A 27,574-nucleotide genomic window follows, 5' to 3' on the forward strand; every position below is an offset into this window, starting at 1 on the left:
ATATGTATATGTGTATTTAAAAGGGAAAGGCAGGGGCAGGAGTTGGATCTGATAAATTAACTAACTAGACCAGGTAATCTGTGAAACACACCAGTAGTTTCGCATATCTGAGTCTGGCTCCATACTCTCAGAAGGAATCTGAATGTCTTGAATAACATACTTAAATTGATTTCTGAGGCTGACAGGAGGGAAGGGAGAAACTAATGCTTTGGAACTTCAATGTAATAAACACCAACTTCCGCTCTAACTTTTGCTGAATCATCTCCTTAACTCAGCTATTCGCTAATGAACTTAAGAAAGTCCTCACTGGTAGTGTTTGCTATGTCTACAACTCTTCTGCTTTGTATAGGCTACTCTGGGGCCCTCTCTCTCCCTATTTTCTTCCTCACAGTCAAGGCCACTCTTTTCAAAGGTCAGCTTTTGTCAGGGGGTAGGAAACTTCTTTCCTCCCTGCCTCCCACGTGTGCCCAGAGAAATCTGACAGTTATGACTCATATTTCTCTAGTGTTCTGTAGTTTGTAAACTGGTGTCCCCACAAAGATCCTGTCCGGGAGCTGATGTATTATTCTCACTTCAGGCATTAAGAAACTGAGGCTCAGAAGGTTCTTTGCCCCAAGGCTACACAACTAGTAAGTAGCAGAGGCTAAGTAGGGCCCAGGTCTCCCAACTTCAAATCCAGTGCTCTTCTAAGTGAGGCCTTGCAAGGTAAAGGTAGGAAAGCCCTAATATTATGGCAAGAACCAGTGTGTTCCTTGAATATTTCATTTACTTGGCAGTTCTTCTGACCCAGCTACCACTGGTCATCTACTACCTAGGTCTCTTTCTTCTTATCTCTCTCATCAAGAATAAATGACATTAAATATTTGAAAGGAATAGCAAGTTGTACATAGTAGGTTTACAGTTTCATTTACAATCATCTTTTTGTATTGTATTATATTATGGAAATGTTTGTTTTATTCCATAAATATGTATTAAAATAAAAGGGGAAAAATGAAAAAAAAAACCCACTGTGTCAGACTTCATTTATTTTATCTTATTTTATTTTTGCTTTTATGTGGGGCAATGAGAGTTAAATAACTTGCCCAGGGTCACACAGCTAGTAAGTGTCAAGTGTCTGAGGACGTATTTGAACTCAGGTCCTCCTGAATCCAGGGCTGGTGCTTTATCTACTATGCCACCTAGCTGTCCCAATTTTATTTTATTTTATTTTTCAGGGCAATAAGGGTTAGGTGACTTGCCCAGGGTCACACAGCTAGTAAGTGTCAAGTGTCTGAGGACGTATTTGAACTCAGGTCCTCTTGAATCCAGAGCTGGTGTTTTATCCACTGGGCCACCTAGCTGCCCCTGTGTTGCACTTTAAAAAAAAAATAAATTGCATTGCTCTTTCTCTTCTTCCCTCCCCCTTTTTTGTGATAAAGTTCATCAAATTTGATAACAAATAGAATTTATATAGTAGTTTTCAAACATGATCTCACAACTCTGGGAAGTAGGTGCTATTATTATCCCTTTTTTACATATTCAGAAACTGAGGCATACAAAGGTTACGTGGCTTGCCAAGGGTCACATAGCTGCTTCCTGACGCTGGACTTAAATTCAAGTCTTCTTGACTTCAGGCCCAGTTTTCTAACCACTGTACCACCTAACTGCCTTTTGTAAAAGGAGTTTATATTGAGCTGAAGACCAACTGTCTCTGATCAGAGAACTTAACAAGAAAGTTCGACCAAATTAGTAAAAGTCTTTAGTCATAAGAAGCTTTATGTGGCAAGCTCTTCCTAGCCTATATTCCCCATTCTGAAACTGAATCTAGCCCAGAAGCTTCAGCTCATTGGGGAGAAGTGATATGCTAGCAATTGAGGAAACATGGCGACCCCTTTCAGTTGTGCGGCCAATGGTGATGGCCATGACAAAGTGCTAGGTGTTACTCTCATCTAGGGTGTTAGAGGAACTCCTGAATTGGGCTGCTGAAAAGATGGCCAACTCAAATTTGTTTATAAGAAGGCTACAGACAGGGGGACTGGACCTGTGCTTTCATCCATATAGAGGACTCTTGAGGAGGAAACTTCCTTTCCATTTGTGTGCAGCTCTGCCTTCACAGGGAGTTGCCCAGAGCACTGAGACATTAATTGACTCGTCCAGGGTCACATGGTCAGACCCGGGACTCTGAGCTCTGAGGCAAGCTCACCATCTCTTATGCTACGTTGCTGCTCCTGAAACTTTCTGGAAAAGATCAAAGTGGCAGCTACTGGTCTTATGGATCCTCTGCTCATTATGCAAGGTTTGCAAGATGGAATTTTCCCAGAACCCTGTGGGATATTGTCCACCTTTCCCACATGCTCACAATCTATTAGGACGTGTGTCACCCGAGCGTGTGTGCGCCATCTGGGTTTCTTGTTAGCCAGCCCTCCCGCAGCTTTCCCCTACGAGAGCCACAAGGGCCATCTCCAAAGCAAAGGTCAAGGTCATCCTGCTGAAGCTCAATGAAGCGTCAAGCTTTGAGAGGAAACAACAGTTTGGATTAACATCCATGTTGGTACAAACAGATCTAGGACAGGGCTTTCTCCCCTTTCCTATTTTTCCTACCCTGGAATGTGGGGGATTGGAATGAGATCAATTTAAGCATCTCTCAGAACCATCCTCCATGGAAGTATAACAAGTATGGAGCTGGGGGTACTTAGAGTAGCATTTTAAATTTAAAAGTTCTCTTAAATGTTGTTATTGTACAAATGAGGTAACAATTTTTATTTATTTATTTATTTAGTTGTTTGTTTGCTTATTGTTTCGGGGCAATGAGGGTTAAGTGATTTGCCCAGGGTCACACAGCTGTCTGAGGCCAGATTTGAACTCAGGTCCTCATGAATCCAGAACTACTGCTTTATCCACTGCACCACCTAACTGCCCCCAAGAGTAGCATTTTAAAAGGGATGCTTCAAAGCATCTAATCTTAAACCACTTGGTTACTCTTTCTTGGTTTTGGTCATCCCTACAAAGCTTTCCTAAAGAGTTGCCACAAAGCAATGAATCTCAAAAGCTCATTTTGCTTGCAATCTGGCAGAAAGGGATAGGGATCTTTATTTCCTATGGGATTTTACTGTTTTACCCAACAGAGGAGTCTTGCATCCTTTATAGATCAATGGTAACAAAGGGGGAAGATAATGGATCTAAAAGATATTCCCCAAGTGGATGGACTTCTGCCTGACTTTGTTAGTGGAGTGGATGGGAAAGGTACTAAGAGACCTCAGTGAACGGTATTTTAGAAAGAGCAATGGATTTGGAACCTGAGAACATGACTCTGCTCTTGTGTGACCTTGGACGAGTCACTTAGCCTCTGCTTTTAGGCTCTTCATCTGTAAAAGGAGGAGGTTGGACTCAATGACCTCCAACATCCCTCCCTACTCTTAATCTATCTGGTGACTAGCTGAATTTTAAATTCTGAACTGGTGCTCTGCTATGGGAATTCTTTACTCAGCTCCTGACCAATATCCTGAAGGAGAAGCTCACTCCAAAGCGTCACTGTCTTGGGTATGAAGATGGAAAAGTTGTCACCAGTGTCAACCAGGGCAGGAAGCTATGGTGAAACAGACAGACACAGAGGAATAAATGCATGAGGCGACACACCCGTGAAAGCAGGGAGGGAAGAGAGGAGGCAACAGACCGATCATTCTTTTCATTTCCAGAGTACCTTCCATTCAAAGGATCCCAAAGCATAGGACAGACCGTTAGAGATAGAGGGATCACTCACCGGCTGCTGGAAGGTAGCCACCTCTGGGGTGAAACGCGGTAGCCAGTCTTACTCTGCGCCAGCAGCACTATGCAATGGGGTTTTTAGGAAGGGAAGTGAAGAATAACTTATCCAATGGAAACTGTGAATACCTATTGTTCTAGAGGAGCCCCTACATTGATACCAATAGGCAGCAGGCATGCAGAACATGCAACAGGTATTTACAGCACACAGAAGAGGCATATACAGCTGATGCTCATGCCAATGTAGAGTATACAGTATATTCACTACCATACACTGTACATATAGGATGATAGCTCAGTCTAGCATAGCAGGCATTGTACACACATATATACATGCAATATGCAAATATTTGTCATGCATGCATGCACAAGCATAAATGTTATGGGTAATCTGTATAAGCAATAACATGACCGATTATATAGTTGAGGTGCAGGCACCCAGGATGCCAGTCATTGAAAAATAGCAGTGGTATACAATTTTTTGTCATTCAGTTGTGTCCAACTTTTCGCGATCCCATTTGGGGTTTTCTTGGCAAGGATACTGCCATTTCCTTCTCTAGTTCATTTTACAGATGAGGAAACTGAGGCAAATAGCATCAAGTGACTTGCTTAAGGTCACACAGCTAGTAAGTGTCTGAGGTAAGATTTGAACTCAGGTCTTGCTGGCTCCAGGCCCTTTGTTCTATCCACTGCACCACCTGGCTGCCCCAACCCTTACTTCTAGCTCCCCTGTGTGGGTTGTCTTTCTCCATTAGAATGTAAGTTTCCTGAGGGCAGATGTTCTTATGCTTCAGTGGCTGGCAAATAGTAAGTAATTTGTGCTTTATCTATCTATAAAAAGTCCCTGGAAGGACTTCCTGGCTCTGATCTTCTCTCTTTTCCTTTGATCTCTTCCAAATGTCTTGGAGTGACATTTACTATTTAAAAAAAAAAAAACTTTTTTGTTTGACATTTACTCTTAGTAATTTAACAACTGGTACTTTCTTTACTTCCTCAAAGTGGGATAGGCCTACATGCCCACTAGCTTAAGGAATCAGGGTTAGGGACAAAATTGGTCTATTCAGCACTGTAGCCTGTCTTCTTCTAGGCTTGGACAAAAACTGGCCCTTGGAATCCTTAAAGGGATATAGATCATTGTGGGGTGGGAGGGGGAGGGAGAATATGAATATTACCTGTTGTCTTCTGTTACCAACAAAAGTGTTGCTTATAAAGATACTAAAGCTAGTTCAGCTTTCAGGTAGGAAACTGGATGGCTCATGCTTCTTTACTCATGACTTTTAAAAAAAAAGTTAGATTTAAAATTAAAACTGAAATTAATTGCTTTAAATTTAAATTTAAATCAAAGCAAACTCCAACACCATGAGTAGTAAGATAGATGGTTCAATGAAGAGGCTGAAACAGCCAAGACTTGATGAACCCCAAGGCGGTGAATTGGCAACAGCCAATCAGAACGTTTTCTCCAATGTCCCAGTGAGGACAAGACAATCACAGCATAGGCCATACTTTAGTAAACACATCATGGTGTAGAATGATTCAAGAAATAACTTGATCGTCACAGATGGATTAGGAAGAACAGCTCACTGAGCCGATATGAAAGAACCAGAAGACTGAGCTAAATGGCCAATGTAGTGGTAGAAAGAAGTGACTGAGAAGCAATATAGCAGCTATGTGAGAAGTCTAAGGATGTCAAACATGCAGCCACAGGCTGCAATCTGCCGAACACTTCTGACTATACCAAACAAGATTGAAATGTAATTCAGAAATATTTTTAAAAAAATAAAAACACAATAAAACCTAGAAAATATTAATGTGGTTTTCCAATATGCCTGCAAGATTCTTACAAATGGTATTTTCCACCACTGGTCTAGGGTACAGAAAATATCCTTTTCTGGTTCTTTTCTTTAGGAAAATACAGGTACGATGTAAGAAAACTCATTTTACTCTTCTATTCAGTAAACTGGTGGCTCCCTATTGCCTACGGGATCAAATATCAAATCCCCTGTTTGGCTTTTAAAGCTGTTCATAACCTGGCCCTTTCCAACTTTTTCAGTCTTCTTATACCTTACTCCTTTCCATAAACTCAATGATCCGACGATTCTGGCCTTCTTGCTATTCCTTGCACGGAACACTCCATCTTCCAGCTTGGTGCATTTCATTTGGCTGCTCCTTTGGGCCTGGAACTCTATCTTCCCTCTTCTTTTATGCTTCCTGGCTTTCTTCAAGTCCCAGTTCAAATTCTACCTTCTATAGGAAGCCCTTCCTGATCCCTTTAATACTAGTGCCTTCCTATCCCCAATTTATCCTGTACATATCCCATTTGTGCATAGTCTTTTGCATGCTGTCTCCTCCTAGACTGTGAGCTCCTGGAATAAAGGAATTGTTTTCGTCTTTCTTTGTATCCCCAGCACTTAACTCAGTGCCTGGTACATTGTTGTTAGGTCGTGTTTGACTTTTCTTGACCCTGTGGATCCATACTGTGGGTTTTCTTGGCAAAGATACTGCAGTGATTTGCCATTTCCTTCTCCGGTGGATAAAGCAAACAGAGATTAAGTGGCTTGCATAGAATCACACAGCTAGTAAGTATCTGAGGCAAGATTTGAACTCAAGTCATCCTGAATGCCTGGTACATAGCAAGTACTTGATAAGTACTTGTTGCTTTGCTTTGACTTAACCTTATGGGATCAAAAATGCTAGGAGATGAAGCTGTACAATTATCTTTGTCTGGCATATGAGTAATATGAGCACATATTACTCTCAAATAGCAGGATAAGCATCTCCACATATTTAGGAGTCTGCTTACACTGAATCTATTCATTATTGATTATAGCAGGGCTTTTAATATTTCTCAACTCCAAATTTACAATGACCCATGGCAAGACAAAAGTTCCATGAAAACTATTTGCTGCAGATGTCTAACTTGGGGTACATTTTGGATGATCTCTTCACAAGTTTCCAGTTTTATGTGTCAGATAAATGCCATCTCATACCTAACTGTACACATTTAATGACCCTCTTGACATTATTCAAGTGGTATTTTTGGATGCTGGGCAGGAGAGGGTTGGCCCTCTACACTGGCCTCTCTCTGCTTGATTCTCAATCCCTTTTCTTATAAATATTTGCCTTTAGATATTCACTGTTCCTAAATATCATATGACTAAACCAGAAGGTTTAGGGTCATGGCAGGAAATGGGTTTCCCCAATCCAATGAAAGAGTCTTAGAGTCCTCATGGACTCTTCTTCCTTCTCCTACTTCTCCTCTTGTTCCTCCTCCTCCTCTTCTTCTTCTTTTTTTTTTGGTGAGGCAATTGGGGTTAAGTGACTTGCCCAGGGTCAGACAGCTAGTAAGTGTCAAGTGTCTGAGGCTGGATTTGAACTCAGGTCCTCCTGAATTCAGGGCCAGTGCTTTATCCACTGTGCCACCTAGCTGTCCCGACTTCTTGTTCTTGTTCTTATTCTGTTTCTCTCTCTGTGTGTGTCTCTCTTGTTTTTAGACATGAAGAAATGCTGACAGAGTTGAAGTAATGTCTGAGAATATGATAAAAACACATACTGACTGGACTTTTAATGTTTACCTTTTAAAATGTCTTATTAAAACTTTGCTGACTTTATTGGGATTACCATGTTTAATGAGAAGCCTCAAAGACTTTAGGAATAAGGAAAGAAAAGGGAAAATAGTAGCTGTAATAACCATAATTATACAATCCCATGATTAGCTAGAAGCATTCTTGAAGAAGACTGAGAGAGAAGGTAGTGTCACTTTCAATTGGATTGGTTCCTCCAGACAGCTGCAAAGGGTATATATGTGAAAGAGATGATTATTTCCCCTGCTTTGGTTTGTGCCAACCACTGGGCTAGGTAGGGGATGGGTTTCTAAGGCAAGAATTCATTAGTTGTAGAAGAAAGAATATAACAAGCAGGGGGTCCCAGGATGGGTAGCCTCACAGGACTGAAGCACTAAAGGTATGTTCCACGTTAGCTGTTCTAAAACATTTTCTGCTCCTAAATTGTTTACCTGATACCTGCTACTAATAATGAGCAAAAAAACAAATGGCCTTGCTCTCTCCCAGAAGAGCCACAAGATTCTTTTGTTCTCTACCTCCTGGGCCATGCAACCCACAGTCAGCAAGTGCCCACCCCTGACCACACCCTACCAATGCTTGCCACCCCACTGCAGTGCAGCTGCCTAAGCTTCTCCTGCCAAAACAAACAAACAAACAAACAAAATAAACCCCCCCCAAAACAAACCAAACCAAACAAAAATGAGGGCTCTTGTGTTCTGGCTCAGTGATCTCATTTTCGCTCTCTGAGAAGAGAGCACCACAGCTCAGAGCACAGCTCCAGCTGTGACTTTGAAAAAGGCATGGCTGACATCTGAAGACAAATCTACTCCCCCAAACTGTCCCTCTTCCCTTGGTTGGTCTACCGAGGACCAAATGAGATAACATTTGTAAAGTTCTTTGCAGGCTTCAAAGAGTTATACAAATGCCAGCTATCTTCTGTTGTTGATGTTGTTATTATCGTCATTGTTATTGTTATCTCGCTTCTCCTACTATAAGGTAGGCATATATTAGAGAAGTGAGTCCTTGATGTTAATACATATTTAACCCTAAATGTCAGCATTTCGTTCTCAAATAAAATAAATTAGTTTATAATACGAGTGCAATATTGACAATTCATACACTGAAATACAGTAAATTTCTTCAATAAACACTTATTGAATCACAAAATCCTACATTTATGAAAGATCTAGGTTAGCTACTTAAGACAGGAATGTCTTTTCCAAGTAATCACTCCAAGTGACAAGGAGCTGATTATGGGGTTTTGTTTTTGTTTTTGTTTTTTTGTTTTGTTTTTTGTTTTTTTTTAGTGAGGCAATTGGGGTTAAGTGACTTGCCCAGGGTCACACAGCTAGTAAGTTTTAAGTGTCCGAGGCCAGATTCCACTACGCCACCTAGCCGCCCCAGAGCTGATTATGTTTTGGAGGAAACTATTTTGCTTGTGGGCAGTTCTCATTGTTATAAAGTTTCTCCCTATCATTAGTCCTGTGGGAAATATTGAAAACTCCTTGGGTATTGAAGTCTTAGAGTTGCCTGACTTGTTCCCCGTCACTTAGTAAGCATGTGTCAGAGTCAGGACTTGGAGTCAGGTCTACCAGACTCCAAAGTCTGTCCTTTATCCACTGTGGCACTCTGTCTCTGTCTTTGTATATGAAGAAGTTGATTTTGAAGTCACTTCTACCTTCTGATGCATCTGGAACAATGGGGGAATAAATCTACTATATTTTGATGTCAACCCTTTAATATTTAAAAAAAAAAAAACAGTTTCCAACTCCCACTGTCTTATTTCCTCCAGGCAAAGTATCCTCAGCCTAACACTCATCATTACCATCATAATAACTAGCATTTAAGTAAAAGCTTGGGTGACTAGGTGGTGAAATGGATAGAGTCAGATCCTGGAGTCAGGAAATCTGGCCTCTGACACTTACTAGCTGTGTGATCCTGGAAAAGTCACTTAACTCTGCCTCAATTTCCTCATCTGTCAAATGAGCTGGAGAAGTAAAGAGCAAACCACTCCAGTATCTTTGCCAAGAAAACACCAAATGGGATCAAAAAGAGTCAGTCATGGCTGAACAACAACAACAAAAGTAAAGGCTGGCAAAGCACTTTATAAATACTACCTCAATTTCTCTTTACAACAACCCTGGGAGGGAGGTGCTATTATTATCACAACCACCATCATCATCCCCATTTTAGATGCTTCAGTTCTTACCTCCACTTTATAGATGAGGAAACTGAGGCAGAGGTTGTGATTTAACCCAAGATCACACAACTAGCCAAGTGTCTGAGCTAAGATTTGAGCTCAGATTTTCCTGACCCAGTGCTCTATCTACCATGCCACCATCTTGCTTTACCCTTTTAGACTGTATTAAAATTAGACTTCTGTAGCCAAATATCACAGTACACACACACACACACACACACACACACACACACACACACACACACACACACAACATGTAGGAGAAGAAGGAACATTATTCCCTGGTAGAGTACAAAGGAGGCATTACTTCCCTTGAGTTAGATGCTATGTTTTTATCAGTGATAGCCCAGGATCATCGTAGCCTTACAACAATCACACTGCTATCTCATGCTGAGCATGTAATCAACTAAAACCTCAAGGTCTTTTTATATGAAATTGCTGTCAAGTCAGATATTCCCCATCCTGAACTTGCACAAATGATTTCTTGAACTCTGTTCACTTGCTCAGGATTTTTGCATGGAGAAAGAGCTTAACAAATGTGTGTTGAAATACAAATAGAGAATTCTGTATGTATTTTTCAGTTATATTTTATATCTCCCCACCCACCCAATACACACTTTTTGTTTGTTTGTACCCATTGATTTAGGTCCATGGAGATTCTGAGTTTGGATTCTACTCTGCCACATTGGGATCAGGGGAGCAAAGATTTAGAGCAGAAAGGGACCTCCCAGGTTATCTAGGAGGCAATGTGAAGCAGAAGAACAGGTCATGGATTTGACACAGAGGCCTTGTGTGACCTTAGGGAAATCGCACCCTCTTTGTCCCTCAGTTTCCTCCTCTGTCAAATGGGGGAGTTGGATTGGATGACCTCTTAAGTTCCCTTCCAGCCTAAAATTTATGCTATAGCATGATCTCATTTTGACAGCTGAGGAAATTTAGGAAAATTAAGTGCCTTTTCCCAAGTGTACCCAGTTCACTAACCTTCTGAGTTTGTCATCTACATAGGTTCTATGTCATCTAAGTCAGATGAAAATGTTCATCAATCCATGGAGAGAACCCTCTAGAATGATACTAGTGATCTCCCCCAAAGGTGTTGGGGATCCATTTGCCAACATTCAGTTTAGTCACATGAGCCATACTAGTGAAAAATGCACTGTTCCCCCTACAGACACACAATCTGGTCTGGGTGGATGGGCCAGCATAATTTCCAGGCTTTGGTTGCTTGGACAGGAGGATCAATACATTATTTCAGAGGACTGGAAGGGAGGGTATGACCAGCCCTGTCTAAACTCACCCCCTCAGAACACAGTGCTATGCCACAGATGGCATAGTTTCCACTGGGTGTTGCCAACACTGCAGTCAGCTTCTGCCTCAGGGTCATGCTACCCATATCAATATCCTTCAGCCCCACATAGTCATGCTCCTCCTGCCTTTGTCCAAATATTTCAAAACAATCGGGCATCCATTTAATATCTGAGCATCCCCTTCCCAGAAAGGGCCAGACATAAACATCACACTAACTGGCCTTTCTCTTAGGGAACATCTGGAGACCCTTTGGTTAATTTCTTGACATTCATCTCAGCCTCCAGTATATTAACCTTCGGTCCAAATTCCCAAACTGGAACTCCTCTGAGCTATTTTCTTGACCATGATGCAATGTTGTTTCAGAATATTATCTTTACTGAACTTCCCTTCAATACCATATTTCCTGTCTCCAAACCCACTATTCTTCAACCATACCATGATGCCCATTTTTGAATCAATCAACCAAAAGTCATTTAAAGTGTTGACTATGTGCCAAGGCATCATGCAAACAAGTATAGAAATAGTAATAATGATTCACATCCACAAGGTGCTTTAAAATTTGCAAAGCACTTTCCTCACAACTCTGCAAGGTAGTATAATCATCTCCATTTTATACTGGGGGAAACTGAAGCTTAGGTAAGAGAAGTGACATGCTCATGATCAACACTGTTAAGAGTCAGAACTGGGACTCAAACCCAGGTTTCTTGGTCCCTACTCTGATGCTCAGTTCACTCTTCCACATTGTCACATACTGTTTGTATCATCCCATTTTATATTATTAGTTGTAGTGTGGGTCTTGGGTCCTCAAAGGGAGTGTTGAATTTGTTAGTCTTTTAGGATTCTTAAACTCTCAATCCTTGGTTTTAGTCTCAATCCTAGTGGTTCTGATTAATAGATATGTGGTTTTGGGAAAGTTATCCCCCCTTTTCCTTATTCTCAGGTTCCTTATCTTTAAAAGAAGGAGTTGGACTGCATCAATTACTGAGCATTTTAAAAGTGCTTATTATGAGTCAGATACTTGACAAATACCTAGACAATAGTGAGACAGTCCCAGTCCTCGAGGGGCTTATATTCTAGCAGGGGCATATGATACATTCCCAGATAAAGGAAAACTTAAAATACCAAACAAAGGACAAAGTGTTTTATCCCAAGGGCAATGAGGAACCACTGAATCTCCTTGAGAAGTCACATGGTCAGACTAATACTTTAAGAATGTCAATTTGACAGCTATCTGGTAGATGGATTGGAGAGAGGAGAGACTGGATGCCAACAGGCTAATTAGGAGGGTATTATAATAGTCCAGGAGAGAAGTGGTAAGAGTTGGACTAGGGTGGTTGTGATATGTGTACACATAGGGTGATGTAGCTATTCTCATCCTCTTCTATACTCGTCTCACCCAGTACTTTTCACCTGCTCTCCCCTTTCCCCCACTCTTCTCCCCTCATACTTTTCCAAGAAAAAGCATTGGGGGCAGCTAGGTATCATAGGGGATAGAACACTGGCCCTAGAGTTAAAAGGACCTGAAGTTTAAATCTCACCTCTGACACTAGCTGTGTGACCCTGGGCAAGTCACTTTTGCCCCAGTTGCCTTAAAACATCCACGGCCATCTCCAGTCGTCCTGATGTATATCTTCCCACCCAGAAGGCTCTGGAGGAGAGAGTGAGGTTGGTGACCCTTTACAGCCCTCCCTCACTTAAATCCAATTCACTGCCAGCCATGACATCACCCCAATGTCACGGTCTTCTTCTAGAATGAAGGACTAACAGCAACAACTTCTCCAAGAAAATCATAGGCATTCTCATTTGACAACTTCTTGACATCACCTCTCATTATCTCCACCTTTGATCTCTTATGAACACTTGGCCCTTCTCCTTGCAGAGGCAGCCCCTTCCTCTTCTCTAGCAGATTGTCTCCCACTATTACATTTTCTTTAAAATCTTCAATCTATCCACTGGTTCCTTCCCTGATGCCTATAAAGAGGCCCATGTAGATCCTACAATCCCCCCATAGCTTTAATGCTGTATCTCTCCTCCCCCTTTCAACTAAATTCCTTGAAAAAGCTATCCACAAGGGGGCAGCTAGGTGGTGCAGTGGATAAAGCACTGGCCCTGGAGTCAGGAAGACCTGAGTTCAAATCGGCCCTTAGACACTTGACACTTACTAGCTGTTGTGACCCTGGGCAAGTCACTTAACCCCTGTTGCCCCCCCACACACACACTCAAAAAGCTATCCACAGTTAGACTTTCCACTTCTTTTTTCCTCATTCTTTTCTAACCCCTATGGAATCTGGCTTCTGACACTATTAGAACTCAAAATCCTCTCTCCACAGTTATCCGTGATACCTTAGTGACCAATTCTGGTGGCCCTTTCTCCATCTTGATCAGGTACACTTGACAGTATTGACCAGCCACTCCTCCTGAATATTCCCTTCTCTCTGGGTTTTCATAAAATCTGCCCTCATTTCATTCTCTCTCTACTCATCTTCTTCCTTCACTCTCTCCCTTGGTGACCTTATAAACCCAATTATCAACTCAATACTGATGACTTTCATATCTCTTCATCCATAAGCTCACTTTGTTTCTGAGCTTCAATCTGCATCACAAACTGTCTATTGGACATTTCATACTGGACATCCTTTGGGCATCTCAAACTTGCAATGTTCAAAACAAAATTTGTCTTTTCACTGAAATATATCCCTCTTCAAAACTTTCCTTTTACTGCTGAAGGTATCATCCTTCCAGTCCCCTCAGAGGCGTCCTTGACTTCTCACTTTCACTCATCCCACGTAGACCATCAATTGCCAAATCTTCTATCTACCCTATTTCTTATATACCTCCTCTTATCTTGAATCATAGCAACTATCTTGGCTCATCCCTCATCAAATTTTCTTTCACTACTGCAATAGCCTCCTAATTCATTTCCTGGACTTAAGCTTCTCCTCTCTCCAATCTATTCTTCATACAGCTGCCAGAGTGATTTTGCTTTTGCTTTTGCTTTTGTTTCTGTTTCTTTTTTTTTTTTTTTTTGCAGGGCAATGAGGGTTAAGGGACTTGCCCGGGGTCACACAGCTAGTAATTTGTCAAGTGTCTGAGGCTGGATTTGAACTCAGGTCTTCCTGAATCCAGGGCTGGTGCTCTATCCACTGTGTCACCTAGCTGCCCCTCCTCCACTATCTCTTGAAGTCTTTCCAAGCTCATGTTCATTGCTTCCAAGCCACTATCTATCCATCCCATTCTCTCCTGTCCCCTTCTCCTTTTGACTTCAATCTTTCCCAACATCAGGGTGTTTTCTGAGTCCTGTTTTCTCATCATGTGGCCAAAGTATTTACACTTCAGCTTAAGTATTTGTTCTTCCAAAGAACAGTCTGAATTAACTTCTTTAAGTACTGACTGATTTGATCTCCCTGCTGTCCAAGGGACTCTCAAAAGTCTTCTCCAGCATCTTTAAGATCAAATATACATTCTTCTCTTTGGCATGGAAAGCTTTTCACAATCTAATTCCTTTCTATCTGTCCCGTCTTCTTAAACATTACTCCCTGTCACGTGATCCCCACTCATCAGAATTGAGATAACATAACATCCTCATACATGATGTTCTATTTTCTAACTCTCTGCTGGCTATCCATATCCCAAGCCCAGAATGGTCTCCTTTCTCACACTGTGTAATCCCTGTTTCCTTTAAGACACAACATAAGCTCCATCTTCTGCACTACTCCTTTTCTGTTTCCTCTCCTCCCCAAAGTCAATAGCATCTTCCCCTACTTTGCACCTATTTTTGTATGGATCTTGCGTATACCAATACTAATAGCTAATGACATTTTTGGGTTTTTTGTTGTTTTTTGGGGGGTGGGGGCAATGAGGGTTAAGTGACTTGCCCAGGGTCACACAGGGTCACAAAACTCAGGTTTTCCTGAATTCAAGGCCAGTGCTTTATCCACTGTGCCACCTTGCTGCCCCCAGCTAATAACATTTTTATGGTACCTACTATGTGCCAGGCACTGTACTGAGAACTTTGCATCTCATTTGATCATCATAACAACCTGGGAGGTGGGTACCATTATTATTTCCATTTTACAGATAAGGGAACTGAAGCAAACAGAGGTTAGAAGTTAGGAGATTTGCTCAAGGTCACACAACTAATAAGTGGCTAAGGTCAGGTTTGAACTCTGGTCTTCCTGACTCCAAGTCTGACTCTATCCACTGTGCTATATCTAACTGCTCTGTACTGATATGTGTAGGGATTGTATCCTTTGTTAGAACATAAACTCTTTTAAGGCAGGGACTATTCACTTTAATCTTTTCTTCTCTAGCACTTAGCACGGTACCTAGTGCATAGTAGGCTCTTAACAAATGCTTGTTGAATATTATTATTGGGGTTAAGTGATTTGCCTAGGGTTACACAGCTAGTAAGTGATAAGTGTCTGAGGCCGGAATTGAACTCAGGTCCTCCTGAATCCAGGGCCAGTGCTCTATCCACTGTGCCACCTAACTGCCCCTTTTTTGTTTTATTTTTTAATTTTTGCAGGGCAATGAGGGTTAAGTGACTTGCCCAGGGTCACACAGCTACTTAAGTGTCAAGTGTCTAAGGCTGGATTTGAACTCAGGTCCTCCTGAATCCAAGGCCAGTGCTTTATCCACTGCGCCACCTAGCTGCCCCCACAAATGCTTGTTGATTGACTGAATGTGAGAGATGTTGAGAAGGTGGAGTCAAGACTTAGCCAATGATTAGATAAGCAGTGGTGAGTGAGAGTGAGAAGCGAAGTTTTACTCCTAGGTCCAAGAAACGCAGGTGATTGGAAGAAGAGAAGTTCTCATTAAAAATAGGAAAGTTAGAGGAGAGGTGGGTTTAGGGTACTGAGTTCTGGTTTGAGACGAGTAGAGCCCATCTAGCTAGAGGGGTCCAGGAGGTAACTGGAAATGTGAGACTAGAGCTCAGAAGAGAAATGGCAGCTGGATGTATAACTTAGGAAGTCATTCACATAGAACTGATAGTTGAATCTATGAGAGTAGACAAGATCCCCTAGAGGGAGATGGTTTCTAGGGTCCCTTCTGGCTCTGCACCTTAGTCTTCAGTTACACAATGCCAGGCAGCTTTCCTTTTGTCCTACTTTCTCCTAAAACTGGCAGTGGCTTCATCTCTTAGGTTTTTTCTTATGGTTTTCAGTGCCTTTACTTTACACCTAGATGCCTTCATTTGCTCCTGTCCTTCCATTTGAGATTACAGTTTTATATCTCCTTGGTCTGTCAATATAACTTTTATCCGTGTCCTCACTGAAGTTGGTAGTTATATTGCCTGGTTTTCTATCTTCTTTGTGTGGCTGCCTTGGTATTGAATAGATCAGACTGGATCCTTATGTTCCTTTTTTTTTGTTGGGGCAATGAGGGTTAAGTGACTTGCCCAGGGTCACACATCTAGTAAATGTCAAGTGTCTGAGGCTGGATTTGAACTCAGATCCTCCTGAATCCAGGGCCGGTGCTTTATCCATTGTACCACCTAGCTGTCCCTAGATTCTTATGTTCTACATCTTTTCTTTTTCTTTTAAATTTCTTTCTTTCTCTCTCTCTTTTCTTCTTTCCTTCTTTCTTTCTTGCTGGGCAATGATGGTTAAGTGACTTGCCCAAGGTCATGAAGCTAGTAAGTGTCAAGTGTCTGAGGCTGGATTTGAACTCAGGTCCTCCTGAATCCAGGGCTGGTGCTTTATCCACTGCCCCACCTAGCTGCCCCTGTCCATCTGTTCTTTTTAAACAAAGATTTCCCCTTTCCCCAAAGACAGGTGATCCCTATAGGTGAGGTAGAAACTCATATCTCTTAAAACAATAGCTTTTGTTTGTGAGCAACACACAAAATACATAATAATACACATGTACATACACACATACATGTATATGTATGTATGTATGTTTTGGCACAGAACTTGTAGTCAGGAAGACCTGAGTTTAAATGCTGCTTCAGATACTTATTAACTGTGGGACCCTGGGCAAGTTACTATATCCTCTGAGTCTTTCCTCATTTAGAAAACGAGAGGAATGAATATGACGACCTCTTCCAGATCTAAATCTATGTTCTTATGGTGCCAACCATACTGAAAATCCTTCCCCTCTCTCCTGAGTAGCTACTGACATCATGGCATATTCAAGGAGAAAGTCTCTCCTGAGATGAGAGAGGGAGGAAAATAGGTCATGGGTTATCTCTTTAAATAGACCCCCCCACCTCATCTCATCTCATCTCATCTCATCTCCCCTTCCCCTCCCCCACCCCCACCTCCCTCCCACAAGCCTTTCTTTCCAAAACAACTGGCAGGATCTGTTTGGGAGTTGAGATCAGCTGCTGCCAACATACAGCTGTGCTTTTTGGCTCAGAGGGGTTGGATTTGTACTTGACTGCTCAGAAAATTAGGACTGGGGAAAATACAGGCAAGGGACTTTGCAGTCACATGTGAAGGAGAAAGAAGGAATGGGTTAATTAGGGGAGTTAACGTAGGTCTCAGGAGTTTCCCCCACCACAGAGCCCATGCTATCACCCATAAACTGGCTCCTTGACCCTTGAGACTAACTAATGTGTCATTGTGTTTTCTGTTAGAGTGGACACAGCGGAAGGAGAGAACAGTTTGGCTACCTTCTCCGCTGGCACAGGTTGCAGCATCAGTTGTAAGAGAACTCCTCCTTCCAAGAGAGGGGATCTCGGGATAGAAGGAATTAGAATCTCGGAGAACAATTCAGACCCCTCTGGCTACTAATTCTGTTTTCACAGTCGACAGCATCCAGGATAATTCAAGTTCTCTGGGCTGCCCTTCACCTATTTCTAAAATGGATGCAACAACAAACTAGTCCGAGGCTTTCTCTCCTCAATGAAAGAAGCTAAGCATGAGGGTGTGGGGGGGGGGTAGGGGGAGGTAGGATAACTGTTATTGCTGAGGCTCTCAAATGCCCATATTCCATTCACTCTGATGGGTGATGGGCCCCTGGGAACCCAAGATGCATTGAGGCAGGAAGAAAATCATGTGGCAGCTCTGAATATGCCAAAGGCAACTCTTCCCAGATGGCTCTCCTTCAGCATGGCAGGGCATTCACAAGCTATGCTGCACACATCTCCCTTCCCCAGTGAATAGTGTGGGTGGCTAGGGACTGGAGTTGTGGAAGGGTGGGCAGAGTGGGCACTGACACCTTTCTGAGAGCTCTCGTCTGAAAACAAGCTGAGTTCCTTGGGGAAAGGACTCTGCAAATCCCATGTATTGCCATTTCTTTATGGATATATTACTCAGCATTGCTAACTCCCCATATTTTGGTCCCTTGCCTTAAATTCTGGCAGAAACATGAAAATATTACACCATTATTATCACATGTCTAATTGGGCACTGGATGACTTCTTAACTCCCATCATCCATCTTTGTTGTGGCTATAAGCTACAACTTGAAAACACAAAGATGAATGGAATAATAGAATTTGGGGGTAATAAGAGCATCCTAGACAATAGTCTAGTGGAAAAAGTACTGAACTTGGAGTCAGGAAAACTAGGTTTGTGTCCTTGCTCTGACACTGACTGTGTGATCACGGCCAAGTCTCATCTGCCTACCTCAGGGAAGTCATGAGAAAAATGTATCAAAAACCTGTAAGTGTTGAGTGTGCTTATGGTATTAATATTATCATTTAGTCCAACTCATCTACTTTAGAGTTGAGAAAACTAAAAGAGACTTGCCCAAGGTCTCATTGCTACTTAATAGCAGAGCCAGGAATTAAAACCCGGGTTTGCAGAAATAGTTCTGTAGCATATTTAAAAGGTGCCTCTTGGACAAGTGTTCTTAACCCTTTTTGATGTTTCAGGCAGCTAGATGGTGAAGTGGCTAGAGTACTGGACTGGAGTCAGTAAGACCTGAGTTCAAATTCAGCCTCAGACACTGATTCCTGCCTCAGTTTCTTCATTGCAAAATGGTGTACTTCTGTCCCAAAGTTTTCTTCCTCTCTCTCTCTCTCTCTTCCTTCCTTCCTTCCTTCCTACAATAAGGGTTAAGTGAGGGGCAGCTAGGTAGCACAGTCAATAAAGCACCAGCTCTGGATTCAGGAGGACCTGAGTTCAAATTTGGCCTCAGACACTTGACACTTACTAGCTGTGTGACCCTGGGCAAGTCACTTAACCCTCACCGTTTTGCAAAATAAATAAATAAAATAAGGGTTAAGTGGCTTGCCCAGGGACACACAGCTAGTAAGTGTCTGAGGTCAGATTTGAACTCAGGTTCTCCTGAATCCAGAGCTGGTGTTTTATCCACTCAAATGCTATATGGACCCCTTCTCAGAATCATATCTGTTGTTTATATCCATAATAGAAAGAAATACTAAATATCAGTTAGAGGTTAGTAAAAATTGAGGTATTTTTCCCCATCCAAATTTACAGACCCTCTGAAATTTATCTACAGAGCCCCTGTAGATCCATAGACCCTCTTAGGTTAAGAATCCCTTCTGGGGCAGCTGGGTGGTGCAGTGCATGGAGCACCGGCTTTGGAGTCAGGAATACGTGAGTTCAAATCCGGCCTCAGACGCTTAACACTTACTAGCTGTGTGACCTTGGGCAAGTCACTTAACCCCAATTGCCTCACTAAAAAAAAAAAAAAAGAATCCCTTCTAAGAGATTCAACAGAGTCCATGGAGAAATTCCTTGATACCCATGGAGAGCAGTCCCATTACCAAAATGAGACAGGAAAGGCCCATTTGGGACTCACTTTGGGGGAAGGAGCTTCAATTAAAAATAATAACAATAATATCATATATGTAGTGCTTAAAGGTTTGTTGGCAAAGCACTTTGCATGTTACCTCATTTGATCCTTGCAAGAGCCTTTGGACAAATGATAGTGGAAAAAAGAAGAGAATTGTGGGTTTTTTTTTTCATTAAAAGCTCAGGTATCTACTAAGATGTCTTCTATACCACCACCACCACCCCCCCAACCTGCTTAGTGTTTTTTTTTAGAATAATTAATTTTTTTCCAAATACATGTAAAAACAATTTTAACATCCTTTTCCCCCCAAATTTTGAGTTTTAAATTCTTTCTCTCTCTCCCCTACATTGAGAAGGCAAGCAATTTGACATAGCTTATACACATGTAGTAATACAACACACATTTTCATGTAAGTCATTCTGCATATACTTCAAAGCCTCCCATAGGGATTCCTCGCCCAAGTCCCTGTTGTACAAGCAAAAATTATCACAAAAACAACAAACAAAACAAAACTGTTTGAAAGGAAACTGGAGAATAGACTGACTAATTGTCGTTTAAAACCAAAAAAAAGAAATGAAATCGAATTTTTCTTTAGTGGATCCTTGAACAGGGGTATCCAATCTGCTTAGTGTTTTCTCACTCTCCTAATGACTTTATATTGATTTCTCCTCCTTACTCTCCACCTCCATCAGAAAATAGAATGCAAACTCTTTGGGGAAAAGGACTCTTTTTTTTTGTCTTTGGATCCCCCCAAACCCAGGCCAGAGGCTTGTTTAAAAAATGCTTGGATTGAAATAAATTGGTTTTGCATTGAGGGCCCCTTTCTTCTTCTTTCCCTGTGTCTTGCCAGCTCCCTTTCCCTCTGTTCTGTTTCTGGGTCAGCAGCTGGCATCAGCACTGGGGGCCAGCTCCTGTGCATTCACTGGGGAAGGGGGTGGAATGAATATAACTCTTTGCTCCCTTTGGTTCTCTTACCACCTCTTCTCTTACTGAGTGGGGAGGGTGGCGGTTGGCTCTAGAAACCTCCTGGTCCCTACTTGGCTTTACTCCTCCTTCTGCTACATTCCTTGGCATACAGGCCAAGGTAGTCAGATGGATGGCTGGAAGGCAAAGAGTTCTTGTGGTCTTCAGTCTAGTCACAGTCTACCTTGGTTATTTCAACTCCCAAAAAAGACACTTAAGAGAGTTATGATATCATTCTGTAGGGGATGTGTCACCATCTTCCCACCCCCAACTCACAATCCCCACTCATTCACCTGCTCACCACATCTAATGAGAAAGGAAGGAAGCAAGCACTTATTAAGTGCCTACTGTATGCCAGGTCTTGTTCTACGTGCTTTACAAATATTATCTAATTTGTTCTCCACAACAACCCTGGGAGGTAGTTATTATTCCTGTTTTATTTATTTATTCCTATTATTATTCCTATTTATAGTTGAAGAAACTGAGGTTAAAGTGCCTTGCTCAGGGCCACACATCTGGTGAGAGGAATGATTATTAATTACCAATGATGGGGGAGATCCAGGCCTTTTCTCTGTCTTATTTCCTTGTTCAAAGTCCAGCCTTTGAAGGACATTACTGACCTACATCAGAAATTTACCCCACCTAAACCATCTTATCTACGCCAAAGCTTCTTTAACTGTGGGTTGTGACTCCTTTTGGGGTCATGTAACTGAATGGGGGGAGGGTTGTGAAAAATTTGTCAACAGTAAAAGGTAAAGAAGCTTTGCTATATACCTACATACCTAGGGTTGCGTAAACATTTCTCAGACGAAAAGGGTTGTGAGTGGTAAAAATTTAAGAAGCCCTGATCTAGGTGACTCCCTCCCCATTGTGTTCCACTCAAGCAAGTTTGGGTGGAGGTAGATCCTTTCTCTAGATTGCCCAAGCATGGGGGTGGTCTGAGTGTAGAGATAGTTTCTTTGTCCAAGAGTGACATGATGTCACTCTCTCAGCCATTCATTGGAGTGAGCCCACTTCCCATCATAATGTTCATTCTCTCATTAATTGTTTTTTTGTTTTTGTTTTTTGTTTTTGGGGTTTGTTTTTTTTTTGGTAAGGCAATTAGGGTGAAGTGACTTGCCCAGGGTCACACAGCTAGTAAGTGTCAAGGGTCTGAGGCCAGATTTGAATTCAGGTCCTCCTGAATCCAGGGCCGGTGCTCTATCCACTGTGCCACCTAGCTGCCCCTCTCTCATTAATTGTTACCGAACTGAATTTGATTGCCACCCACCCTTCCAAGGACTGAGCCCACCACGAGGGATCTCTGGCATTCTAAAGTGCCACTGACTCTTATTAATAAAATGCTAGGATTATGAATAAATAAATAAAATTAATTATTAATTAATAATATTAATGGCTAATTATGGAGAAACTATGTCTTTTGAACTTTTTAAATATCACCCTACTGAGTGTTTGCGGTGGGATTTGAACTCGAGTCTTCCTGATACCAGGTCCAGCTCTCTATTTACTGTATCATCTAGCTACTTTTATAAAGATAAAGATAGGAATTGGACCTGTGATTTCAATGGCATAGAGAAGTCCTTAACCTAGGGTTTGTGAACTTTTTTAAAAATTCTGATCACCATATTTCAATATAATTGAGATTTATTTTCTTTGCAATCTTCTGTATTTTATTTTATGTACTTAACAGGATTATTGTGAGAAGGGCTGCCAAAAGGGTCTATGACTCAAAAAGTTGAGAATCTCTGTTATTGGCTGAGGAAACTCCCTCTGCCAATGCAAACTGTCACCTTCTTGGAAACGCATCTTAGAGAGCTGCCCAGAGCACCCAGAGGTTGAGTAACCTGCCTAGGGCAAGTCACAAAGGTATGATTTGAACTCCTCATGTCTTCAAGGCCTGCTCAGCTTTTGCAGCTTCCTTCAAGATTCAGTTCAAATCTTTCATTCTTCGGGAGCCCTTTCCTGTCCCAACCCCCGCCCCAGAGCTGCTAACACCAACCCCCTTTCCTCTCCATTTTCTCGGTATCTATCTTGCATGTTCCTAGCAATCTGTATGTTGTCTCCCTCGTTACAATGATCTTCTTTGAGGGCAGGGGCTATATTTGCCTTTCTTTGTATCTTCTGTAGTGTCTGGAACAAAGTAAGCATCAAACAAATGCTTGTTGACTGATGACACGACTAGCGATGTGAAAAAGAGCTCAGAGACTCCTGTTGCTGGGCCTAGTTAGTATTGATAGAGACCCATCTCTCCTGCAAAATATATGAGGAAAGCTGAGCTCACCAGTGTGTCTTACTGGCATTCAGAACCATAGCATGTTAGGCCTATAGTGGGTTATAGAAATGACCTAACCTTTAATTTAGAGCTGATGAAACTTCTAATTGTTCAAAGGAGGAAACTGAGGCCTAGTGAGGTAAAGTGTGATTAAGGCCAAACAATTGCATTACTGCATAGCTGGTATTTCAACTATGGTCCCCTGACTCCAAGTCCAGAGCTCTTTCTGTTTAGATCTTAGTTTGGGGTAAGGAAGCAAGAGTGTATGTGTATGAATATGAATCTCATGGAATATTATTGTGCTGTAAGAAATGACAAATGCAGCAAATAGAGTGAAGAATGGAAAGACCTTCATGAACTGATGTGGAGTGAAAGGAAGAGAGACAGGAAAACAACACAGACAATGATTATAACAATATCAATGGAAAGAATTACAAAAAATAAAGAATCAAAAGTGAATGTTATGAAATTACAAAGAACAAGCATGGCTGGAAAGAAAAGGAAGGATGCTTCCACCCACCCCCTCCACACCCCTTGGGTCCACAAGAGTTGTACATTATATATAATTTCAGGCTTTTTCAATGTATCTATCAATTATCCTGATCTTTCTTTTTCCTCTTCTCTCCCTCCTCCCTTTCTCTTTCCCTCACCTTCCCTCTCCCTTTCCCTCTCCCTCTCCCTCATTCCCTCCCTTTAAAAATACTACTCGTCGGGGCAGCTAGGTGGCACAGTGGATAGAGCACTGGCCCTGGAGTCAGGAATACCTGAGTTCAAATCCGGCCTCAGACACTTAACACTTGCTGGCTGTGTGACCCTGGGCAAGTCACTTAACCCCAATTGCCTCACTAAAAAAAAAAAAAATTAAAAAAAAATACTACTCGTTATCAGAAGGGCTCTCTAGGAGGTGAAGAGATATTGGGGGAAATTGTGAGGATTCTTCCTTCATCTATTCAAAAAAAGAAAAGAAAGGAGAGGGAAAAAATTATTGCCAATGTTGGAAGGGCAAAGTACCCCTTTCTTCATCTTTCTCTCACTGAGGACTGCTATCTGACCATTTCAAGTTTAGCACCTGGCATCAGCATTTGACAAGGAGAAGAGTACTTTCAATGATTAATTATTTAGTACAAAGAGGACAGGGCTTAAAGCCAGAGTGACTTTGGGTGGGAATCATAACCTCACTGAGCCTCAGTTTCCTCATCTATAAGGATATGAACACTAGCAGCACCTACCTCAGAGGGCTATTTAATTAGATCATAGGATTATACATCTCAGAGGGACAAGCAAACAAAGATTTATTAAGTGCCCACTATTAAGTGTTATCTCATTTGATCCTCACAACAACCCTGGAAGGTAAGTACTATTAATATCTGTCTGTCTCATTTTCCTCAACCATAACATGGAGCTAATAAGTGACTTACTGGATAGAGCACCGGCCCTGGATTCAGGAGGACCTGAGTTCAAATCCGGCCTCAGACATTTGACACTTACTAGCTGTGTGACCCTGGGCAAGTCACTTAACCCCAATTGCCTCACCAAAAAAAAAAAAAAAAAGATAAATGACTTACTAAGGGTCACACAGCCTGAGGCAGGCTTTGAATTCAGGTCTTCTTCACTCCAGGCCCAATCACTGTGTTACTTAGCTGCTTCAGGAAGCTCAGAAAGCATTGAAGCGCAATTCTTCATTTTTTTGGGGGTGGGGTGGGGCATTGAGGGTTAAGTGACTTACCCAGGGTCACACAGCTAGTAAGTGTCAAGTTTCTGAGGCTGGATTTGAGCTCAGGTCCTTCTGAATCCAGGGCCAGTGCTCTATCCACTGCATCACCTAGCTGCGCCCCCCCCCTCCTTATTTTACAGATGAGGATTTCAAGGCCCAGGAAGAATAAATTACTTTTTCAAGGTCACACAGGTAGAAAGAGGCAGAGACAGGATTTGAACCTACGGTCTCTGACTTTAAATCCAGCACTCTTTCCTTGCCGCCTCATGATGAGTTTATTTTCAATCTAAAAACCTTATATAAATGTGATCTCTAGCGGACAGTGTTGTTGTTCAGTAGTTTTAGTTGCGTCTGATTCTTTGCAACCCCATTGGGGTTTTCTTGGCAAAGATACTAGAATGCTTTGCCATTTCCTTCTCCAGCTCATTTTACAGATGAGGAAATGGAGGCAAACAGGGTGAAGTGACTCACCCAGGGACACACTGAACTCAGGAAGATGTCTTCCTAGCCATTGTACCACCTACCTGCCACCTAGCTGCCCTCTAAGGGACAGTACTTTGAGGTATTGACAACCTTCCTTCCCATTATCATCTATACCAGCTACAAATTCAGAAGGGTAGCAAACCCACAAACTCTCCTCCTTCTAATCATGCAGCTATCATGATTGGAAATAATATTGTCATAGAGCCCATAATCTGAAAAGTTGGTGGTAATAAAATCCACAGTGACCAGCCTGATATTTCTGGCTGTGGTTTCTTCTGCTGAATGCTCTGGGGGAGAATCCCTAAACTTCCTTTGAGCTGAGGCTTGCTTACCATACTGTAAGACCTAGAAAATGTCAAAACATCCACTCGAGTAGATGCCAAGTTGCTGAGCTGACTTAACGTTCTGCTGTGTAATAAAGTTTTTACTGTAACTGGGGCTTTGCAGCATCTCACAATAAATGGTCTGGTCTAAAACCTGAATTTTCCATGCCAATTGGAGCTAGGATTTCCACAGACTTTGTGGTTTCAACCTACCAAACCATACACACAGCACACCCTCAGCTGAGTTTCATTCTGACTTTTAAGGTTCTCAGTGACTTAGAATGAAACTTCAGATAAGCATGTGCTATTGGAAAGAAAGCTCACCCAATGCTTCCTTGGCTAGGAGAATGTTGGGTCACATTTCACACTTTACCATTACATCCTTGACTTGTATTAACTCAAGAGTCTTATTTTTTTAAAGCCATCTTTATATACTCAACAGAAATTCTCTCTCTATTCAGGGCTTCCTGAGGATTTAGAAAGAATATTTTAATTTCTGAAATATTTCTTGTGAAGTCTTTCCTTGACAAATGAAAAAAAAATCCCAAGGTCCTGCTTTTGGGAGGGGGCAATTATGATATTTAGATTTTAACCTTAATATTGACCAAGGTTCTAGGTACTTGTGCCAGCTGACCACATAACTCAGAATTCTTCATCACTAATTGGACAGCAATAGAAACCTTTTTTCTTTAGTTTTTTTAAAAAATCTATAAAATGAGAGGACTGCAACAGGTGATTTCTAAAGTCTGTTTCAAGCTCTATGAAACCTATTCTGACCTCAGATCTGTGGGCTAGCAACCTAACTACAAGGCTGAATTACCTTTATCCTTTTGTTCTTGCTGGCTCTATGTCAACATAGGCAGTCAATTTATACTTACAAATCCTTACCTTCTCCACATATGACATGGCAATTATATTGACCTATCTCTTCAGTTCTGGTATTGCAATTTTTATTTTATTATTTGTCCATGACTGATTTTATTTATAGCATGATTTATCAGACATTCCCCCTGATCCACTTCTTGTATAAAAGGAAACGGGGGAGTACCTGATCTACCCTGCTAGATCAACCTTGTTATACATCAGTACAGGGAATTCTAGGTGAAGAAATTTCCTTTACCAATTATTCTGCAACCTGTAGTCTTAGAGAGTTGGTTGGAAGCAATGAGAAGTTAAGTGAGTTGCTGTAGAGGCAGTATATATCATTGAACTGAAGTTTTCCTGATTCAGAGGTCAGGTTCTACCCACTAACTCATGCTGCCTCATCTGGTATTAACATTTGTAATTCTTCCATATGTCTCAGATGAAGTATTCATGCCACACTTCTAACAATCTCTCACATTTTGTGTATAGGGCATGCAGAAAGTTGCTAGAAAACCACAGATTATGTGGTTAGTTACCTCCATGTTAATGAGACTGAAGTCTGGGATTCATTGCATTCCTGAGTAAACACTTAGATTTCCTCTGTTCCATGATCACAGACTATATCTATGACCCTGCCTACCCATCTAATTAAAAATGTATTGTGAGTTACAAGTATAATCCATACAAAGTTTAGGGTATGTTAAATGGGGTGGGTGGACATATTTAGTAACTCCCTATTGCTCAGGGAAGAAAGTTCAAACTCTTTTATCTTAGCACAGTACCTACCTGGCAGAGAGTAAGTAGGGCTTAATTAATGTTTATTGGATTGTATTATTTGATTGGCATCCAAGGCTCTCTACAATCCTATGTCACTCAATCTTTTTATAGCTTTATCTATTATTCCAAATTCTAAAAGTTTGGAGGTTGGGATAATATTTTGCTTTCAGAATGCCCTGAAATATCCATGAAAGTTTCTCCAAATGGACATTTCATATATTTGGCACATGTCGGTTATCCCCAATACTTTGTTACTTGAATATTGGGAGCCCTTGAAATAGAGCCATTTTGAGGACAACATGATCTCATTCATTCAGTTCATTAAAAAAATACACACACAATTTATTAAGGGATTACCTTGGGTAGAGATTGGGGCTAGGAGGTGTAGTGGATGGAGAATTGGGCTTGGAATCAGGAAGAGTACTTCATGAGTTCAAATCCAGCCTCAGACACTTAATAGTTGTGTGACTCTGAACGAGTAACTTAACCCTGTTTACCTCAGTTTCCTCATCTGGAAAATGAGCTAGAGAAGGAAATGGCAAACCACTCCGGTATCTTTGCCAAGAAAACTCCAAATAGGGTCATGATAGAAACAATACAACATTGGGCAGAGAACAGTCCTAGGTGCTGGGGCAGAAACAAAGGTTGAACTGTTCCCAAGAAT

General features: G+C 41.6%; 1 protein-coding gene across 4 annotated transcripts in view; it reads right to left on the reverse strand.

The window, feature by feature from the left end:
• Positions 1-27,574, reverse strand: part of RGS6 (regulator of G protein signaling 6) — a 717,500-nt gene that overhangs the window by 15,462 nt on the left and 674,464 nt on the right. For 2 of the 4 annotated variants that reach the window (XM_043985441.1, XM_043985440.1), the window contains one exon: positions 3,740-3,806. The exons of the other annotated variants lie outside the window; for them this stretch is intronic. In XM_043985441.1, the coding sequence (XP_043841376.1) occupies positions 3,740-3,806 (67 nt within the window). The remainder of the gene's footprint in view (positions 1-3,739; positions 3,807-27,574) is intronic. 4 annotated transcript variants of the gene reach the window in all.

This window comes from Dromiciops gliroides, chromosome 2, assembly GCF_019393635.1.
Source record: "Dromiciops gliroides isolate mDroGli1 chromosome 2, mDroGli1.pri, whole genome shotgun sequence".
Classification (NCBI taxonomy): Eukaryota; Metazoa; Chordata; class Mammalia; order Microbiotheria; family Microbiotheriidae; genus Dromiciops; species Dromiciops gliroides.